This window comes from Amblyraja radiata, chromosome 22, assembly GCF_010909765.2.
Source record: "Amblyraja radiata isolate CabotCenter1 chromosome 22, sAmbRad1.1.pri, whole genome shotgun sequence".
NCBI lineage: Eukaryota > Metazoa > Chordata > Chondrichthyes > Rajiformes > Rajidae > Amblyraja > Amblyraja radiata.
In genome coordinates, this window is record NC_045977.1 from 8,653,337 (window position 1) to 8,671,787 (window position 18,451).

An 18,451-nucleotide genomic window follows, 5' to 3' on the forward strand; every position below is an offset into this window, starting at 1 on the left:
ACGTCAGGGCGTGCCCGGCCCGGGACCGAGCCCGTCTCCATTGTCACCGTCGGCGGGGGCCGCGCGTACTCGTGCCCGGCCCTCGTGCCCGCGCTCGCCGGCCTGAGTTCCTGCACGAGCACCAGCCGAGGGCTGCGAGGGAAGGAACTGCAGATGCTGGTTTACACCGAAGATAGAGGCAAAATGCTGGAGTAACTCGGCGGAACAGGAGGCATCTCTGGAGGAAAAGGAATGGGTGACGTTTCGGGTCGAGAACCTTCTTCAGACTGAGATTCAGGGGTGAGGGGAGACTAGAGATATGGAAGGGTAAGGTGTGAAAACGACAGGTCAAAGCAAACGCTGCTGCCTCAACTCAAGGCAATGAAAGATAGACCGATGATTGATGTATTAGACTATGGAAGATGGATGCTGGTTTAGACCGAGATAGACACAAAATGCTGGAGTGACAGCAGGTCAGAGATCATTTCTAATGAAAAGGAATAGGTGACGTTTCGGGTCGAGACCCTTCTTCAGACGATTTTGTGTCTATCTTCGGTGTAAACCAGCATCTGCAAGTTCCTTCCCACACATCGAGGAAATGTAGAATGATGGTTCATTATTGTCTAAAGGGAAGTTGACAGCGAGGCATACAAACAGTAAAATGAATCAGGAGGACGTTGAAACCAGTCGGATAACCATGGTGATGAGGGAGGTGGACTGGTCCAGGTGCACGCAGCGGCGCTCAATCCTCGCCTCCCTCCTCCGTGTGTGGGAGAAAGGTGCGTCGGCGCATGCGCGGCGCTCCAGCTGAAGGGGGGTCATTGTTCGCCGTGAAGTGTGAGAGGGGTCAGTTGGCGCATGCGCGGCGCCCAAGGTCGCTGTTCTCAACGTGAGAGAGAGGCGTCAACGCATGCGCGGCGCTTGCACTGAAGGGGTGCTTCGCCGTTGGAGATGCGTTAGCGCATGCGCGGCGCTTGAGCCCAAGCCGTCTCCGCCTGCGCCGAGGAGCGCGCACAGGTGGGTGTCGGTCGGCGCGCTTGTGCTGATCATTCTGTCCCATTCCCCCCCCCTTCACATCGCGATGTCACAGGCTACTTGTAAAAAAAACACAACATATTTGACAGGATTAATTTTTTAGGAGGGGGTTCCTGTCAATAAATTTGCGATGTCAGTAATGTAGACCCTCCGCTTTACTCCGAAATGTAGGTACATCGATGGTGTGCCCTGTGATCTGGTAGTTTATTTCGTTTTAAAACTTCACCTGTGAGCTTCCAAAGGGCGAGGAACCCTTTGAGTCGCCGACAGATGTGAGTCACTGTATCTGATCCCCCTCCCTCCCCACCGTATTCATAGAGTGAAAATCAAGTCATTTCCAGAATAGTTTGTATCGACGTTATGGCAACAGTGAATTTCACATGATAAATGTTTCATGCCGTGGATGCAAGCCATGGTTTTAAACCGCTATATCCGTCTACACTACACAATCCCTTCCCACCTATGTCCAAAGCATCTCATCCGCCCTTTCAATGACTTCCGTTTTCCATGCCCCCACTACCTCATCTTTAATATGGATGTTCAGTCACTCTACACCTCCATCCCTCACCAGGAAGATCTTAAAGCCCTCCGTTTCTTCCTCGACCGCAGAACCAGCCAATTTCCGTCTACTAACACTCCTCCGTCTAACAGAGCTGGTCCTTGCCCTTAATAACTTCTTCGACTCCTACCACTTCCTCCAAATCCAAGGCATAACTATGGGCCCCAGCCATGCCTGCCTCTTTGTAGGGTACGTCGAACAATCACTTCCAGGCCTAAACTGACCCTACCCCCGAACTCTACCTCCGCTACATTGACGACTACATCGTTGCTACTTCCTGCACCCATGCAGAACTCACTGACTTCATCAACTTCACAACTAAATTCACTTGGACCATCTCTGACATCTCCATACCATTTCTAGATCTCACCGTCTGCATCACAGGAGACAGACTATCGACTGACATCTATTACAAACTCACTGACTCCCATAACTATCGAGTCCCACACTTCGTCCCAGCATGCTTCCTGTATCCCTACTTCCAATTCCTCCATCTACGCCGCATCTGTGCCCTGGATGAGGCATTTCATACCAAGTCATAGGAGATGTCCTCTTTCTTTAGGGAAAGGGTGTTCCCCATCTTCCATTATAGATGAGTCTCTCACTAGGGTCTCCTCGATATCCCGCAGCTCTATTCTTGCTCCCCTCCCCCCATTCGTAATAGGGACGCTAGAGGCAGGAAATATGTTCTCGACGTTGGGGGAGTCCAGAACCAGGGGCCCCAGTTTAAGAATAAGGAGTAGGCCATTTAGAACGGAGATGAGGAAAAACGTTTTCACCCAGAGATTTGTGAATCTGGAATTCTCTGCCACAGACGGCAATGGCCAATTCACGGGATGTTTTCAAGAGAGAGTTAGGTTTAACTCTTAGGGCTAATGAAATCAAGGGATATGGGAAAAAAGCAGGAACGGGGTACTGATTTTGGACGATCATATTGAAAATGGAGGCGCTGGCTCGAAGGGCCGAACGGCCTACTCCTGCACCTATTTTTTATGTTTCTAAATGTGTGTTTCTTTCGTGTTTACAACAATTAGATATGTTGGAGCATACTGCATCTACGTTACATTACTGTGTTGTATGTTTAACTATAACACATTCCTATTCCCATATCAAGATTAGGACACCAATACTTTTCGTATTTACATGCAGGAAGGAATTGCAGATGCTGGTTTAAACTGAAGATAGACACAAAATGCTGGGGTACCTCCACTGGACAGGCAGCATCACTGGAGAGGAATGGGTGACATTTCAGGTCGAGAACTTTCAGGAGGGTCTCAACCTGAAACGTCCCCCATTCCTTCTATCCTGAGATGCTGCCTATCCCACTGAGTTACTCCAGCATTTCTGGTTTCTTAATCGGGATGTAGAAGTTAGTGGAGTTGCAGTTACTGAGGAGAAGGTGCATGGAAAGCTGTAAGGTCTGAGGGTGGATAAGTCACCTGAACCAGATGGACCACACCCAGGGTTCTGAAGGAGGTCGCTTTAGAGATTGTGGCGGCATTAATAGTGATCTTTCAACTATTCTCCAACCTCATCTGCTGTTCCAGTTGTGAACTCATAGCAGCGAGACCACGCGCAGGCTCGGCGATTATTTAGCTGAATACCTCTGCTCAGTCTGCCTGGACCTACATGATCTCCCAGTTGCTAAACACTAACTCCCCCTCTCGTTCCCATACTGACCTTTCTTTCCTGGGCCTCCTCTACTGCCATAGTGAGATGCAACGCAAATTGGAGGAACTGCACCTCATATTTCGCTTGGGCAGCTTACAGCCCAGCGGAATGAATATTAACTTCTCTAACTTCAAGTAACCCTTGCTCTCCCTCGCTCTCCATCCCTCCCCCATCCTAGTTCTCCGACTAGTTTCACTGTCCTCCTGATTAAATTTTACTGATTGTATGTTGTCACCTTTCCCTCGGCTAGCAATGATCTATTCTTTGAACTTCGTCCCCTTTGATCTCTCGTTTTCACAGCTTACCCTTCCGTACCTCTACGTTTCCTCTTCACTGACTCTCAGTCTGAAGAAGGGTCTCGATCCGAAACGTCACCCATTCCTTCTATCCAGAGAAGCTGCCTGGCCCGCTGAGTTTCTCCAGCACTTTGTGTCTATGTTTGGTGTAAACCAGCATCTGCAGTTCCTTCCGACACTAAAGAGAATAGGTTTAAGGTGACAGGGAAAGGTTTAAAAGGGATGTGAGGGGCATTTTTTTCCACACAATGTGGTGAATATAGAACAATTTGCAAGAGAAAGTAATAGAGATGGATACAATTATGACATTTAAAAGATACTTGGACAGATGCACGGATAGGGAATGCCTGGAGGGATATGGGCCAGGCGCAAGCAAATGGGACTGGCTTAGTTAGGCAACTTGGTCATCATAGCTCTGTGACTGAAGCATTAAAGACTGCAGTTGTAAATGAAGAAAATTGGAATTGTATTAATAAAATGAAGATTTAGGATTTTTGTAATATGAATATCTGCATTACTACAAAGCATTCCTAATTTGAATTCGTAGACGAATACCAAGAACGCCTCTTGGGGAAAGATTGGACAAGCTAGACTTTATCTGCTGAAGTTTTATAGAATAATCTGCAGCATACAGATCCCAAAGGATTTTGCATGTCAGGAGAGGTTGGGACTGGGACTCATTAGGTTTTTAAAAAGGAGATTGCCCATTTAAGATAGATGAGCTAAAATTATTTCTATTGGAGGCTTGTGAGTATTTGGAACTCTCTTCATTTTAAGGGTGGTTGAAGTAGAGTCTTTGAATGTTTTTATGGCTCAGGTACTTAGATGACAGGTGAGCAAATGAATAAAAGTCCCATATTTTCTTTTATCCCTTCACCCCATGTCTCCTTTTTACCTCTATGTTTGTCACTATCTCCATCAATCTGCCAATAAGCCCTTCACCTGTATTCACCTATCACTTGCCAGGCTTTGCTCATTCCCCCACCTGTCTTTTCCAGCTTTCTACCCCTATTTCATTAGCCTGAAGAAGGGTCCCAACCCAAAATGTCATCTGCCCATTCCCTCCTGTAACGCTGCCTGACCCGCTGAGATCCACTCAGTCTTTTTTTTAAATTAATATCCAGCATCTGCAGTTTCTTCTATCATAATTGGCTGAGAAATAGATTGTTTGTGAAATAGTGCAAGCAGCTGCTTTTGGCCAAGCAGCAATCACTTGCAATTGTGTTGCATCATTCACAGAGATTATTGGGAGAATGTTCAGAGCACAGATACTGGAGGAGCTCTAGTATCTGGTTCAGAGTCAATCACTTAAAAGACACTAAAATCAGGAATTTTAAGAAAGCTTATAAAGATGGGTGAAATAGTGAAGGGAATCAAAATGACTGATAGCTTTTGTCATTGTGATTTACAAAACAGTGTGGCTATACTTAATGTTGAGTTGGAGGTTGGAGAGCTGTACATTCTGAGCAATATGCGTATTTCTCAACTGGCAAAAGAGATACTTTCCTGGAAAATATTTTTTTTAAGTTATGTTTTGTGAATCACATGGGCAAAATAATTTATGGTATTTTGGTGCAAATAGCCCACACAAATGCAAAATATTTTTGTAAATCAAAGACTCCTACACTCTCTGTACAAAGAAATACATAACCAAAATATCTAAATTTTATTTTACCCAACCATTTTACAAAATTTTACTTTACAAAATATTTTCTAGGAATTCTTCCCTTGTGTAAATCAACAAACTGTTGTACAGCCAAAGTCCTGCAAATTATTTGAATAATATATTCTAAATATCTTGCATGTAGTGGCATTGAGCAATTATTGTATGTATCATTTTTTATTTCTCCCGGCCCAAAACACCTGTGATCAGTGCTTTCTTCGGGCCACTGACAGTACGCGCTCGGTCAGTGTGCAGCTTCCCTCTCAGCGGCTGTTACTTTCCCTTTGCTTTGTCTGCTCGCCTGCTGCCACCGCCTCCTCCTCTCGTCGCTTTGTCCACTTGGCCCCCTGCCACTGCTGCCTTCTCCTACCCCGGAGTCGCCAATGTACTCCACCTTGGTGGGTGGGGTAGGAGGGGAGAACGGGTGTATTTTATAGTTGACGGCAGACTAAGGCAGGAGCTGGCAGCCAGGGGCTGCGGCTTGGGAGAAGCTCGATGGTGCAGGTCAGTAGCATTGGCATCTAGTTTTAAGGTGAAACAACATAAAGTGCTGGAGTAACTCAGCCGACCTAATCAGTCTGAAGAGGGTCTCGAAACGTCACCTATCCATATCCTCCAGAGATGCTGTGTGACCCACTGAGTTCCTCCAGCACTTTGTGTCCTTTTGTGCATTAACCATCATCTACACTTGTTTGTTTCAACCATAAAATAACAATACTGTACTGTTACGGCAGACAATCTGCAATAACGCGCACCAATCTCCCCCCCCCCCCCACCCCCAATGGTCCATTATAACCAGGGTTTACTGTGTATCCTTTCTCTCGACTAAGCCATGTAGAGCTGTTGTTAACCTTTTTCCACTACCACAGTTAACCCAACTGCATATTCGTCTAAATCATAATTATATATATTTTTTTCTTCATTTGATCAGATGACAGCAGCAACTAGAAACGAAGTGCTTGGTCTTTATCGAAGAATCTTCAGAATAGCAAGAACATGGCAGTCAATAACAGGCTTAACAGATGACACTTTAAAAGAAAAACAATACATCGTCATGGAGGCCAAAACGTTATTCAGAAAAAATAAAAATGCAAGTTGATAGTTTTAATTTATCACATTTAATTTCAATGGGGAAAATATAGTACAAAGATGCATTGCCACTCGTGCCTTTTTGATGGTAGGGAGTGCGCGAGAGTCAATGTAATCAATTTTAATCTGTTTCATATGTTTGAATTTTTTGTGTAAGCTGTAATACATCGTGCCAATTGATCTACCTTCGATGGGGCATCTTGGTCAGCATGGACGAGTTGGGGCAAAGGGCTTGTTTCCGTCCTGTATGACTCTTTGACATGCCAAATCTCCTCAATCTCTGATGAAATTGAGCCGTTGATCAGTTTCCTTTGTGACTGCATTAATCTGAGGTGCACATCCAATAACTTGAAGCAGTTGACTCTCTTCACCACAGTCCCTTCAATGAAGACATGTTCACAGACCCCTGAAGTCAACAAGCATCTCCTTTATTTTGCTAACAGATACCAGATCTCTCTCCTGTACACATTGTTGCTCATTATTTGTCCAACAACAGTGGTATAATCCTTTAGGTGTCCTTGAGACTCTTGAAAGGGCCCCATAAATAAAATGTATTATTATTATTATTATTATTATTATTATTATAGTCGGTAAATTTAAGTATTTGCAATATAAGTTCATGTCATGGCCTCCACAGTCGTCTGTGGCAATAAATAAAAACCACTCTCTGGCTAAAATCTCATCTCTTTTCTAAAAGTACATTATTTTATTCTGAGGCTGTGCCCTCTGTTCCTAGACTCTCCTACTAGTGAAAACATCCTCTCCACAACCATTCTATCCAGGCCTGCCACTATTCAGTAAGTTTCAATGAGACCCCCTCCCCCATCCTTCTAAACTCCAACTAATACAGACCCAGAGCTGTCAAATGCTCATCATACGTTAACCCCATCAACCCCGGAATCACTCTTGTAAACCTCCTCTGGACCCTCTCCAGCGCCAGAACATCCTTTCAGATATGGGGCCCAAAACTGCTCACAATGCTCCAAATACATTCTGATCAGTGCCTTATAAAACCTCAGCATTACATCCCTGCTTTTATATTCTAATTCTCTCTAAATTAATGTTTCTACTTCTAGTATTTTTATTTTTTATAGAAAGCGAGAAAAAGAGAGGGTAGAAAGTTACAAATAAAAAAGAAAGCAAAAACAAACAAAAAACAACACAACAGAAAAACAAGGGAGGTGGAATGGGTTACCTGTAATACATCAATGGAGATAGGTTCGTAGGTTATAAAGTATAGAGTATAGTTTTTCATCTGTTCCTGAGTTCAAGTTTCTCTAAATTAATGTTAACATTGCATTTGCTTTTCGTGCTACCGATTCAACCTGCAAATTAAGCTTTTGGAAGGCCTGCACCAGCACTCCCAAGTTCTTTTGCACCTTTCTGAATCCTCTAACTATTAAAAAAATAGTCTACGCCTTTATTCCTACTATCAAAATGCATTACTAATACCATGGGCTCTCATCTTGTTTAGCAGCCTCACATGCGGTACCTTATCAAGGGCCGTCTAAAAATACTCACGTTGTGCAATGTCCTTGAGACATTTTAAAGTTGTAACTTAGAACTTTTTTGTTTAAAGCTGAGGTAGTAATTGAATAGTTTGTGTCCACCATGACCTGCTGGATCTCCCAGTTGCTAACCATTTTAACTCCCCATTCCCATTCTGACCTTTCTGGCTGGGGTCCTCTCCATTGTCAGAGTAAGGCCACACATAAACTGGAGAAATGGCAGCGTGTATTACACTTTTAGCCTGACACCCAACAGTATAGTAATTGAACTCTCCAATTTTATGCAACTAACCAACAACCCCCTACCGCACCCCCCCCCAAGACATTCTGTAAATATATCAAGTAAGATGGTTGCCTGGGAAACAAGTGAGAGGCCAGTGGATATGGGCGAGGTCCTAAATGAATATTTCTCATCTGTGTTCACAATAGAGAACGATGTGGAAGATAGTCTGGGGAGAACGTGGATAATCTGGAGCATCTCAGTATTAAGGAGGAGGATGGTATTGGATGTCAAAGAATGCATAAACATTGATAAATCCCCAGTGTCAGATGCGATCTATCCCAGGTTGTACCTAAGGGAGGAGATTGGTGGCACCCCGATGGAGATCATTGCATCCTTATGAGCCACAGGTGAGGTGCCTTAAAATTGTAGAAAAATTAATATAGTTTATTTTATATAGGTAGCCTGGGTAAACTGGATTAAGTTCAGGCCGGTGAACCTAATGTCATTATTTTGGAACTATGAATTAAATTGAATTGGATTGAATGATACAGCTTGGAAACAGGCTCACGCAGACCATCAATCACCTGCTCACACTAGTTCTATGTTATTCCATTTTATCATCCATTCCCTACACTCGTCTAAGAATGTGCAAACTCCACACAGACATCACTCAAAGTCAGGATCTAACCTGGGTCTCTGGCGCAGTGAGGCAGCTCCTCCACTAGCTGCGCCTCCGTGCAGTTTTATGGATGTTAGTAAGGCATTTGACAAGATCCCATGTGGTAGGTCAGTTCAGATGTTGTAAGCACATGGAATCCAAGGCTAATTGGATCCAGTGATGGAAGCATGTTGATTTAATTGACATTTGTGAGCAATGGAGTACTGCAAAGAATGGTGCTGGAACCATTGTTGTTTGTGATATATTATGGCTAGATGTGAATATGAGAGGCAAGATTAGCAAGTCTGTGGATGACATGATGATGTGGATAGCGAGAAAGGTTATCTAAGGCCACTGCAGGATGTAGTTGGGCGGAGTATGGCGGAGCTTACTGCCCAGTGGAATGAATATTGATTTCTCTCACTTCAGGTAGCCCCGGTATTCCCTCTCTCTCTATCCCTTTCCCACCCAAGTTGAACTAGCTTCCTATTTTCACCCCACAAACAGCTTACGATGGCCTGTTTCCTTTATCATCGTTACTTTTTTACATACAGTGCCCTCCATAATGTTTGGGACAAAGACCCGTCATTTATTTATTTGCCTCTGTACGCCACAATTTGTGATTTGTAATAGAAAAAATCACATGTGGTTAAAATGCACATTGTCAGATTTTAATAAAGACCATTTTTATACATTTTGGTTTCACCATATAGAAATTACAGCAGTGTGTACAGTGCTCGAAATTAACACTTGCCCGGTTGCCAATGGCCACCTAAAGTCCCGTCGGGCAACCTGAAAGCCGTGTCATTTCGCCCGGCTTGGCAAGCACCTGGGACTTACTGTTCAACTCTAAGCAGGCCCCCTCTCTATCTCTATCTCTCTCTCTGTCACTCTCCATCTCGGCCCGCCATCCGTGTCCGGGCCGCCGGGTCTCCGCTCTCCTTATCCGCCGGCACGGCCGGCTGCCTTGCACATGCGCACCGCCACGGCCAGCACATCCTCGGCTGCCCTGCACATGCGCATTACCACGCCTGCACATCCTCCCCCTGCACATGTGCACAACCACGGCCAGCACATAATCGGCCGCCCTGCACATGTGCACAGCCACCTCAACTAGTCGGCGCCGGGCACTTTCTCCCTCCCTTTGTATTGTGGGAGATTCCGCCCCGAAACGTCACCGATTCCTTCTCTCCAGAGATGCTGCCTGTCCCGCTGAGTTACTCCAGCTTTTTGTGTCTATCTTCGGTTTAAACCAACATCTGCAGTTCCTTCTTGTACATCTATTCATGCTCTGGGGAAGCTGCCTGACCCACAGAGTTACTCCAGCATTTAATGTCTTCCATTACAATTGTATCATGTTTGAGTGTCTTGATTGACCTGGTAAAATTGTGCCACAAAATGTCAAAATGAGTTTCAAAACTGAATAAATAAGATCTTTGTTTCCAGTGGCATAAGGATGGTAAGTAACTGGGGAACTAGTTCCTTAGTCTGGTTCCGGTGGGCATTAGAATTGCAGAAATAAGAAACTTGGGATGCTGGTTTACCAAGGAAAGACAAATTGCTGGAGTAACTCGGGGGGGGGGGGGGGTCAGGCAGCATCCGTGGAGAACATTAATAAGTGACGTTTTGGGTCGGAACATTTCTGATAGCTGACAGCACTAGTATTGTAATATCCACATGGGATGCTTATGATACTTTGCCAAATATTCATTATTAATCTATCCATACCCATTCATCTGGCTGTGCCATACAACAAAACCTGCAAATGCCTATATAGATGAATGTTAACATAAATGCATAACTCGGATTGAGCATAGCTGTTTTTTTCACTTTTTGCCTGAGCAAATCATCTAACTTCATAATACCTGAACCCCATTACATCGTGTGCTTCTCTTGCAAGCTATCTGTTGTTTCTCTCATCTATTATTTTCCTATCTAAATACTCTGCTAACTTAATGACCCTAATGCCTTTCCCTCTTAAATTTGCTCAGCACAAATTCTGGCAATATCTTTACTTAATCTAGATTTGTAATACTTTAAATTTGATCAACCTTGTTTATTTTTATCTCTTCAGCCCTGCTACCCTCCAGTATTCCACATTCCTCCATTCGTGTAACTTAACAATTTCCATTCTTCCACGATTGTAAGCCGTCCCTCTAGCTGATCTTGTCTCCGAAATTCCTTTTCTAAATCTCAGCGTCTTTAATTCCCTCTCCGTCATTAAGATATTCCTTAAAACATATCTAGCTTGATGTAAATCTTGTTGTATGATAGCTGGTGCACTTTTGGGAAGTTTTACTTTGTTAACAAGGCCATCTGTTCCTGATATCAATGATCATAATCATACTTTATTAGCCAAGTATAATAATAATAATAATAATAATAAATTTTATTTATGAGCGCCTTTCAAGAGTCTCAAGGACACCTTACAAAAATTTAGCAGGTACACGAAAAACATGTAAGGGGAATGAAATAAATAGTAGAGACATGACTAGTACACAAAGTAAAGACAGAATTAAATGCAAAACACAATATGAGGCAATTAATGCACAGATGAAAAGGGAGGGGGACGTGGGGCTAAGGATAGGCAGAGGTGAAGAGATGGGTCTTGAGGCGGGACTGGAAGATGGTGAGGGACACAGAATTGCGGATCAGTTGGGGGAGGGAGTTCCAGAGCCTGGGAGCTGTCCTGGAGAAGGCTCTGTCCCCAAAACTGCGGAGGTTGGACTTGTGGATGGAGAGGAGACCGGCTGATGTGGATCTGAGGGACCGTGAGGGTTGGTAGGGGGAGAGGAGGTCAGTGAGATATGGGGGGGCCAGATGGTGGAGGACTTTGTAGGTGAGGATCAGGATTTTGTAGTTGATCCGGTGGGAGATGGGAAGCCAGTGAAGTTGTTTGAGGACTGGAGTGATGTGATGCCAGGATTTGGTGTGTGTAATGAGTCGGGCGGCTGCGTTCTGGACCAGTTTGAGTCGGTTGATGTAGGTGGAGCTGATGCCAAGGAGAAGTGAGTTGCAGTAGTCCAGTCGGGAGGAGATGAAGGCATGGATGACTCTTTCAGCAGCGGGAGGTGTGAGAGAGGGTCTGAGTTTGGCGATGTTGCGGAGACGAAAGAAGGAGGTTTTAATGACATGGCGGATGTGAGGCTCAAGGGAGAGGGTGGAATCAAAGATCACGCCAAGGTTGCGGGCCTGGGGAGATGGGGAGACAGTGGTGCCGTCGATGGTGAGAGCGGGGTTATTGATTTTGCTGAGTGTGGCTTTGGAGCCTATGCAACATACAAGAAATTTCAATTTCAATGTTACAACATTTTGAGATGTTAAAAATCAAGCCTGTAATTTATCCCATCAGATAAAGCATAAAAAGAAATTAAATTTGATACCTAATTCACTTTCATAACTTCAGTATTAAAAAAAGTTATGGTCATTTTCATACTAGGAAATTAGCATCTTGTTCCCTATTGCTTTTCCATTAACTTAACACAAAAGTTGTGATCAAGGACAGTCAATTAACATAAAAGCCCATAACCTTCTTAAAAATTAAGAGAACTAAATGAAATTTTCAGTTATTATAGATTGAAGCATTCTGAAACAAATATGATACATCTTATTTGGATGACCTGAAATTAAAGTATATAATTAGTTAATTACCAAATTAATTAGCGAATTACAAAATTAATCGTTGTGACGGAAATAGTAATAAACACCCAGACTGCCATGAAAATTAAAAAATGTGATATTCTCAAGATCAGAACTTTATTATTCTAATGTTAAACAAAGTAAATACCCAACAAAAAATTCATATTCATCAGTCATCAAATCAATTAAATTCATCTAAATTCAATTATTAGATCTAAACATCTATCCCATTCTTAATAAAAGGCTAAAAATAATTGTTTAAATAGCCAAAGTATCCAAATAACAAACTGATCCCATTCACACAAGAATTCACAATATAACGATTTTTAAATCTCACTTTGTCATGAATTTCTATGCAAAATTGAAGGAATTGAATGTTTAATTCCCATAAATTTTACTCTGTTGGTTTATAACACTGCAGCAGGCATGGGCCGTTTTGCACAGACATGTGTTCAAAATCCACAAACATCCACTCTCAAGATAATCAAAATCATTATCTTTTGCATAATCATGTCATAAGAACATCTAAATGATCTATATTTTGTGTAATTGTTTATCCATGATCAATATTTTCATACTAAAAATCTGACTAAAAAATATGTACTGTGGATGTTTTTAGTCAGATATTTAGTATGAATGGATATATCTTGAGAGTGGATGTTTGTAGATTAAGATACAGAGATCGGATTGTGGCTGCCGCCATGATTTTGCTCACATTCACAGCCAGCAGGCAAGACACGGCCGATATCGGGGGCCTAAAACTAGACAAGGGTAAATAACCCCCTACAGTGCATACCTTTTGTTTTGTCCTGAACTTGCGATCCGTGATTTTGAAGGCGTTGCAGGGGTTCTGGCGATTCAATAGTTACACAACGTTTTTTTTTTAATATCGCGAACGGGATAACATAATGAAATTTCCTCATAAGCTTGTTTTACGAGGATATCCCTCTCTGACAACCAATAAAAACCTACATTTTACTAAACCACCCCCACAGCCTGTCAAGTCGCACGCACAGTCAGTGGGCAGATCAAGAGCGCCACTGAAGGCAGGAATTTGTAACAACGCTACATACAGACATACCAATAAAAAGCAACAGAACACACAAAATACATTTTAACATGAACATCCACCACAGTGACTCATCCGCATTCCTCACTGCGATGGAAGGCGAATAAAAAGTTCAATCTCTCCCTTCTTTGTCCTCCAGCACTCGGGGGCTCTAACCTTCCGTTGATGGGGCGATCTTACTCCCGTAGCCAGCGGCGGGCCTCCTCGTTGGGATGATCAAGCTCCTTCTTCTTGCGTATGGCGTGCACAGCCTAAAGTTGTAGGACAACTTGTTCTATTTGATCTTATTTGATTGTGCACGCCGGGTTGATTGCATTCATCGAAACAGGGTGGACCATGTGAAGGTTGCAATCTTCCACCCCATCAAGGTCCTGTATCGTGTATCGGGGGGGGGGGGGGATCTCAGCTCCCCCGCGCAGGGCAATCTACCCCGGGTCGGGGCTAGTCGAACGTTGTGCGGCTTTTGGAGCTTCCCGACGTCGGTCTCAACCTGAGAATGCGAGCTCCTTGATGTTAAAATTGATCCCAGGCAAGGAATCGGCTCCGATGGTAAGTTCCCGTCCCCGCGGTGAGGCTCAAAGTCAGTCCCGAGCAAGGCCTCCAGCTCCACGATGTTAGGCCGCAGAGCGACCTGAGATACGATCCGGAAAACAGTTGCATCTGCGGCAAGGTAAGAGATTGGGGAAAAAAAGATTCCCCCGCCCAACCCCCCCCCCCCCATAAAACAAACCAGAGAACATTAACACAAACTTTTTAAACACACCAATAACAAAAAAAAAGACATAAAGGACAAACAGACTGTAGGCGAGGCTGCCATCAAAGCGCCACCCAGTGAATACTGCACCTGGAAAAGGGTTATGAAGATTTACAATGTTCATCAGTTTCTAATGTTTTCTTATTATAATGTATATCCATGTAGCAGCTATAACATTAAAAAACATTGCAAGGCATGACCGTGAAGTATAATAATTGAGGAATGTGCACAATGTATTTGGGAATGAGTCACCAAAAACCAAGTTAAAAAAAGTTAGGATTTAAGTAAATTCATAAAGAACGCAGATAAGGCTGCAAATTATATTAGAAGGAAAATGAGAATAATCCATTCCACCATGTCTGAAACTTTGATTAGTATTCCATTTAAATTAACAAGTTAATTTTGAATATAGACACAAGGATTTGCTGATGCTGGTTCATATAAAAAAGACACAAATTGCTGCAGTAACCCAGTGCAGCATCTCTGGAGACCATGGATAGGCAACGTTTCAGGCTGGGACCTTGCTTCAGACCCTAGAGATAGTTTTGGATGGTTATGTTAACTCTTATGAATGTCTTGTTTATATATAATGATTTGACTCAAAATCAAAACTCTGACACGTTCCAATTTAGATTATTTGTATAAATATTTGTACATTTTTAGCCAAAATTACTTGAAAATGAATTGTCTTCCGTGCAAGTTATCGTTAAAAAATCTTCCTTAACCTGAAGGGAGGTTATTATTGCAGGTTAATATGTGTACATTTATAGTAGCTTATAATACATTTTGTCAGTTTTCATTACCTCTGAATGAAATGCTTTTGCAGTTGACAGATGTAGAGGCAATTAAAAACTGCATAATGGAATGCCACACAAGGATAGAGATGGGTAAGAAGAATAATTTAAAAGTTCATAAATATTTTAATAGTAATTTTCTTAGAAAGGTACCCGTGGCATCTAACTTTGATCTTTGGTTTCATTCACAGGATTACATTATAGAATTCCTTATCCAAGACCTGTAAGTTACCATCTTTACATTATACATATATCCTGAATTGGGTTTATTAAATAAATCAATGCCTTGAAGTAAATATGCTGAACTTGGGTGTTAGCCTTCCATAAATCTCTACTCTTCTGATTCTCAGCAAATTATCCCCAAATTGAATTGCATGACTATACTGGAATTCTGCCTTCACTTATCAAGGCTCCGAATTCTGCAATTCCCATTCTAAATCGCTCTGCTTCAGTTTCAGGTTTTAAAATGCTCCTCTTTAGTCCTCTGTTGTCACGTGACTCAGAACAACACTCCTGTGAGGTTCTGTGTAAATTGACACTTTTAAATCACCAGGTGCCACGTTGTACATAATCCACTTAAATGGATACTCCCTTCAAAACAATTTAATGAAGGATATTTTATATTTAGATGTGACGTGATGGATTTTTGATCATATTAAAGAGTGTAAAAATAGGTCTGGAAGCTTAATTTTCCTGGTGGTATTTGCAAGTCTGTCATCTATGGAATTAATGTCCATGAAATGCTTCTTTTGGAGAACTCTGGATCTGAGACCCAAGCTTCAGAGTAACTAAAACTAAATGGTCAATTTATAACGTGTAAAAATCTTCCAACTAATGTTGCAGATGTTGGGTTTTATTTGGAGATGTTGCAGAAGCATTGCTCATTAGTCTTGTTCAATCTAAGTGTTCTGAGTAAATATGTTTTTGATGCTGTCGTTATTAGGCACTTATTGTATTCAAGATATTAAATTACTCCCTATATCTTCCTGTTAGTTTGTCCTTGGATTGCTTTGTCTACATGGTATGGCTAGAAATGTATTTCATTGTGCCAATATACAAGAATTGAACAAACACCTTAAAGTTTTATTCCATGTACTACAACTTGTTTTTCCTTTGCAAGTTTAAATAAAATATTAAACTATGATATTACCAAACTGATTACTTTAAAAAGCATATAAATCATTTAACCTAAAGCAGTAATAAATAGGATGTATACTTAATTCTTATTAGATTATTCAGTTTCTATTTTTTTTAATTGTAACTGAAGTATGCAAACCAATCTTATTTAAACAAGATTTGATATAACATTAATATTCATCACCCTCTGCAGGTCAAAGATAGAGCTTTACTATTAGTATCAATTCTTGACTGAATGAGGTTGCCAGGAAGATAACTGAATTTTCACCTCAATCTCAAAATATCTGTTCTTGTCAAACAGCCATTTTGGTAGATGTTAAGATGATTGCTACAGAAAACTTGTAAATATGATAGTTTAGAATTGTAAAATCATATTTTTAACTTTAGGTACATCTTATATTGGACTTAATCTCGTTCATGTTTATTTACAGATACATTTACCTCCTATGGGACTTGCTGATAAAAAAGGACGAAAGTTTAAAATGCAAGAGAGGCTGAGGAAATTTGCCAAACCAGTGTACCTGCAGTCACATGAGGAAATGGATTAGTGACACTTAAACATTTTTGATTGTGTGGATATGATTTATTACTTAAGTCGCATTGTTTTTTTAAGTACTGAATTTTTTATTATGAAAATCCATAGGGTACAGTAATATGTTTAAATTAATAAATATCCATTAGAATTGCCTTGAGTAGAATTATTTTTAACTTTGTCATTTGGGATATTGTACAATACTCTCAAAATAAGTACATCATGAAAAATAGAATGGCATCCTTCTGTGCTTAATTATGGGCCTTTTTTTTTTTTTGCCTCTTCTGGGTCCATTCTGTTATAAGGAGTGGAAAAATCAAAGTTGCACTTCATTCATGGGTCAGCTTAATTCAAACCACAATTCACATCTCAAATGATATTTGAGAGAGTGATGTTTGATGACCTTCTGGATATCTGCATTCTGAATGTCAAGCTGCTCCCACGAATCCTTTGGGTGAAAAGTTCAAGATTTTGGTTTAACAACAATGAAAAAATGACTATATATGCTTAAACTGAGATGTTGCAATGGCCCAGATAGGGAATTAGAGATAAAGATATCACCATGTACTTATGTCCTGCTCCTCCATAATGGAGTTCCTCCATGGAAGGTGGAAGGGTAGATATAATAATAAAAAAATATTATTATATCTGGGCTAGCCTTCAAGTTTTTTGAGTATTTAATGTGACAGAAGATTTCATTGTTCAGAAATATTAGTGTTTTAGTGAATATTGTAATTGTAACTTTATTATTTTCCTTTGCAATTCAAGATTTTTTTAACCTTTTTATTATGGTTGCAATGAATCCCTTTGTAAAGTACAGTATTTTGCAGCTTAGATGGCATTGAGTTACATAAATTAATGATCAAGATCACCAGATTCAGGATAATACTTTGACTTCAGCACACTATCCAGCACTGACTAAGGACAATTGCCTTTTATGGATTAGTGGTTCTAGTCAAAGAGCTATGTCTTCAACAACACATAGATAGAATGCAATATTGGGACTTTCTCCTACAGATGTTGAATGGCTTATTGTAAGTATCTTTACCTTTGCAGTATTATCAATCTAATCTTCTATTGACTGATCAAACATTTCTGTTCTTCAGTAGGTATGGCCTGCGTTTTATTATTTTTCTACTAAACAGTATGACCTGAAATGCCCTGAAAAGTTAGTATCTATTTTGTGCTTAACTTCATAAGATCATAAGTGATAGGAGCAGAATTAGGCCATTCAGCCCATCAAGTCTACTCCGCTATTCTATCATGGCTGATCTTTCTCTCCCTCCTAACCCCATTCTCCTGCCTTCCCCCCATAACCTCTGACACCTCTACTAATCAAGAATCTATCTCTACCTTAAATATAACCACTGACTTGGCCTCCACAGCCTTCTGTGGCAAAGAATTCCATAGAGTCGCCACCCTTTGACCAAATAAATTCCTCCTCATCTCCTTCCTAAAAGAACGAGACACTCCGACTAGTGGAAACATCCTCTCCACATCCACTCTATCCAAGCCTTTCACTGTTCTGTACGTTTCAATGAGGTCCCCCCCTCATTCTTTTAAACTCCGAGTATAGTCCCAGTGCTGTCAAACCCTCATCATATGTTAAACTACTCATTCCTGTGTGATTTGATGATTGTTCTAAGTGTCCATTAGTGAGCAGTTTAATGTGAGTGTGGCAACATTTCTACTTGATTAACAATATGGCTGGGATGAAATAAAAGGGTTTGATAAATGATGTGATTGTCTCATTCTCCATAACACAATGGAGAGGTAGATCTGCGTCTACATCACGTATCTTGGAAAGTGAAGGCTTATCTGTGAGACTGCATCTTCCTTTGCTTT

At 41.5% G+C, this 18,451-nt stretch overlaps 1 protein-coding gene across 7 annotated transcripts; it reads left to right on the forward strand.

Moving 5' to 3' along the window:
- The first annotated feature begins 135 nt into the window (after positions 1–135).
- On the forward strand, positions 136–16,846 carry lyrm1 (LYR motif containing 1). Of its 7 annotated transcripts, none has more exons than XM_033040325.1 (5): positions 136–235; positions 6,135–6,293; positions 14,970–15,030; positions 15,129–15,160; positions 16,506–16,846. In XM_033040325.1, the coding sequence occupies exons 2-5, from the start codon at positions 6,135–6,137 to the stop codon at positions 16,620–16,622; spliced, it is 369 nt and encodes a 122-aa protein (XP_032896216.1). In that variant the 5' UTR covers positions 136–235; the 3' UTR covers positions 16,623–16,846. The 7 variants fall into 7 exon arrangements, with proteins under 7 accessions (XP_032896216.1, XP_032896214.1, XP_032896213.1 ...); XM_033040323.1 differs by having other exon boundaries at positions 136–229; XM_033040322.1 differs by lacking the exon at positions 136–235 and adding an exon at positions 248–306.
- The last annotated feature ends 1,605 nt before the right edge of the window (positions 16,847–18,451 follow it).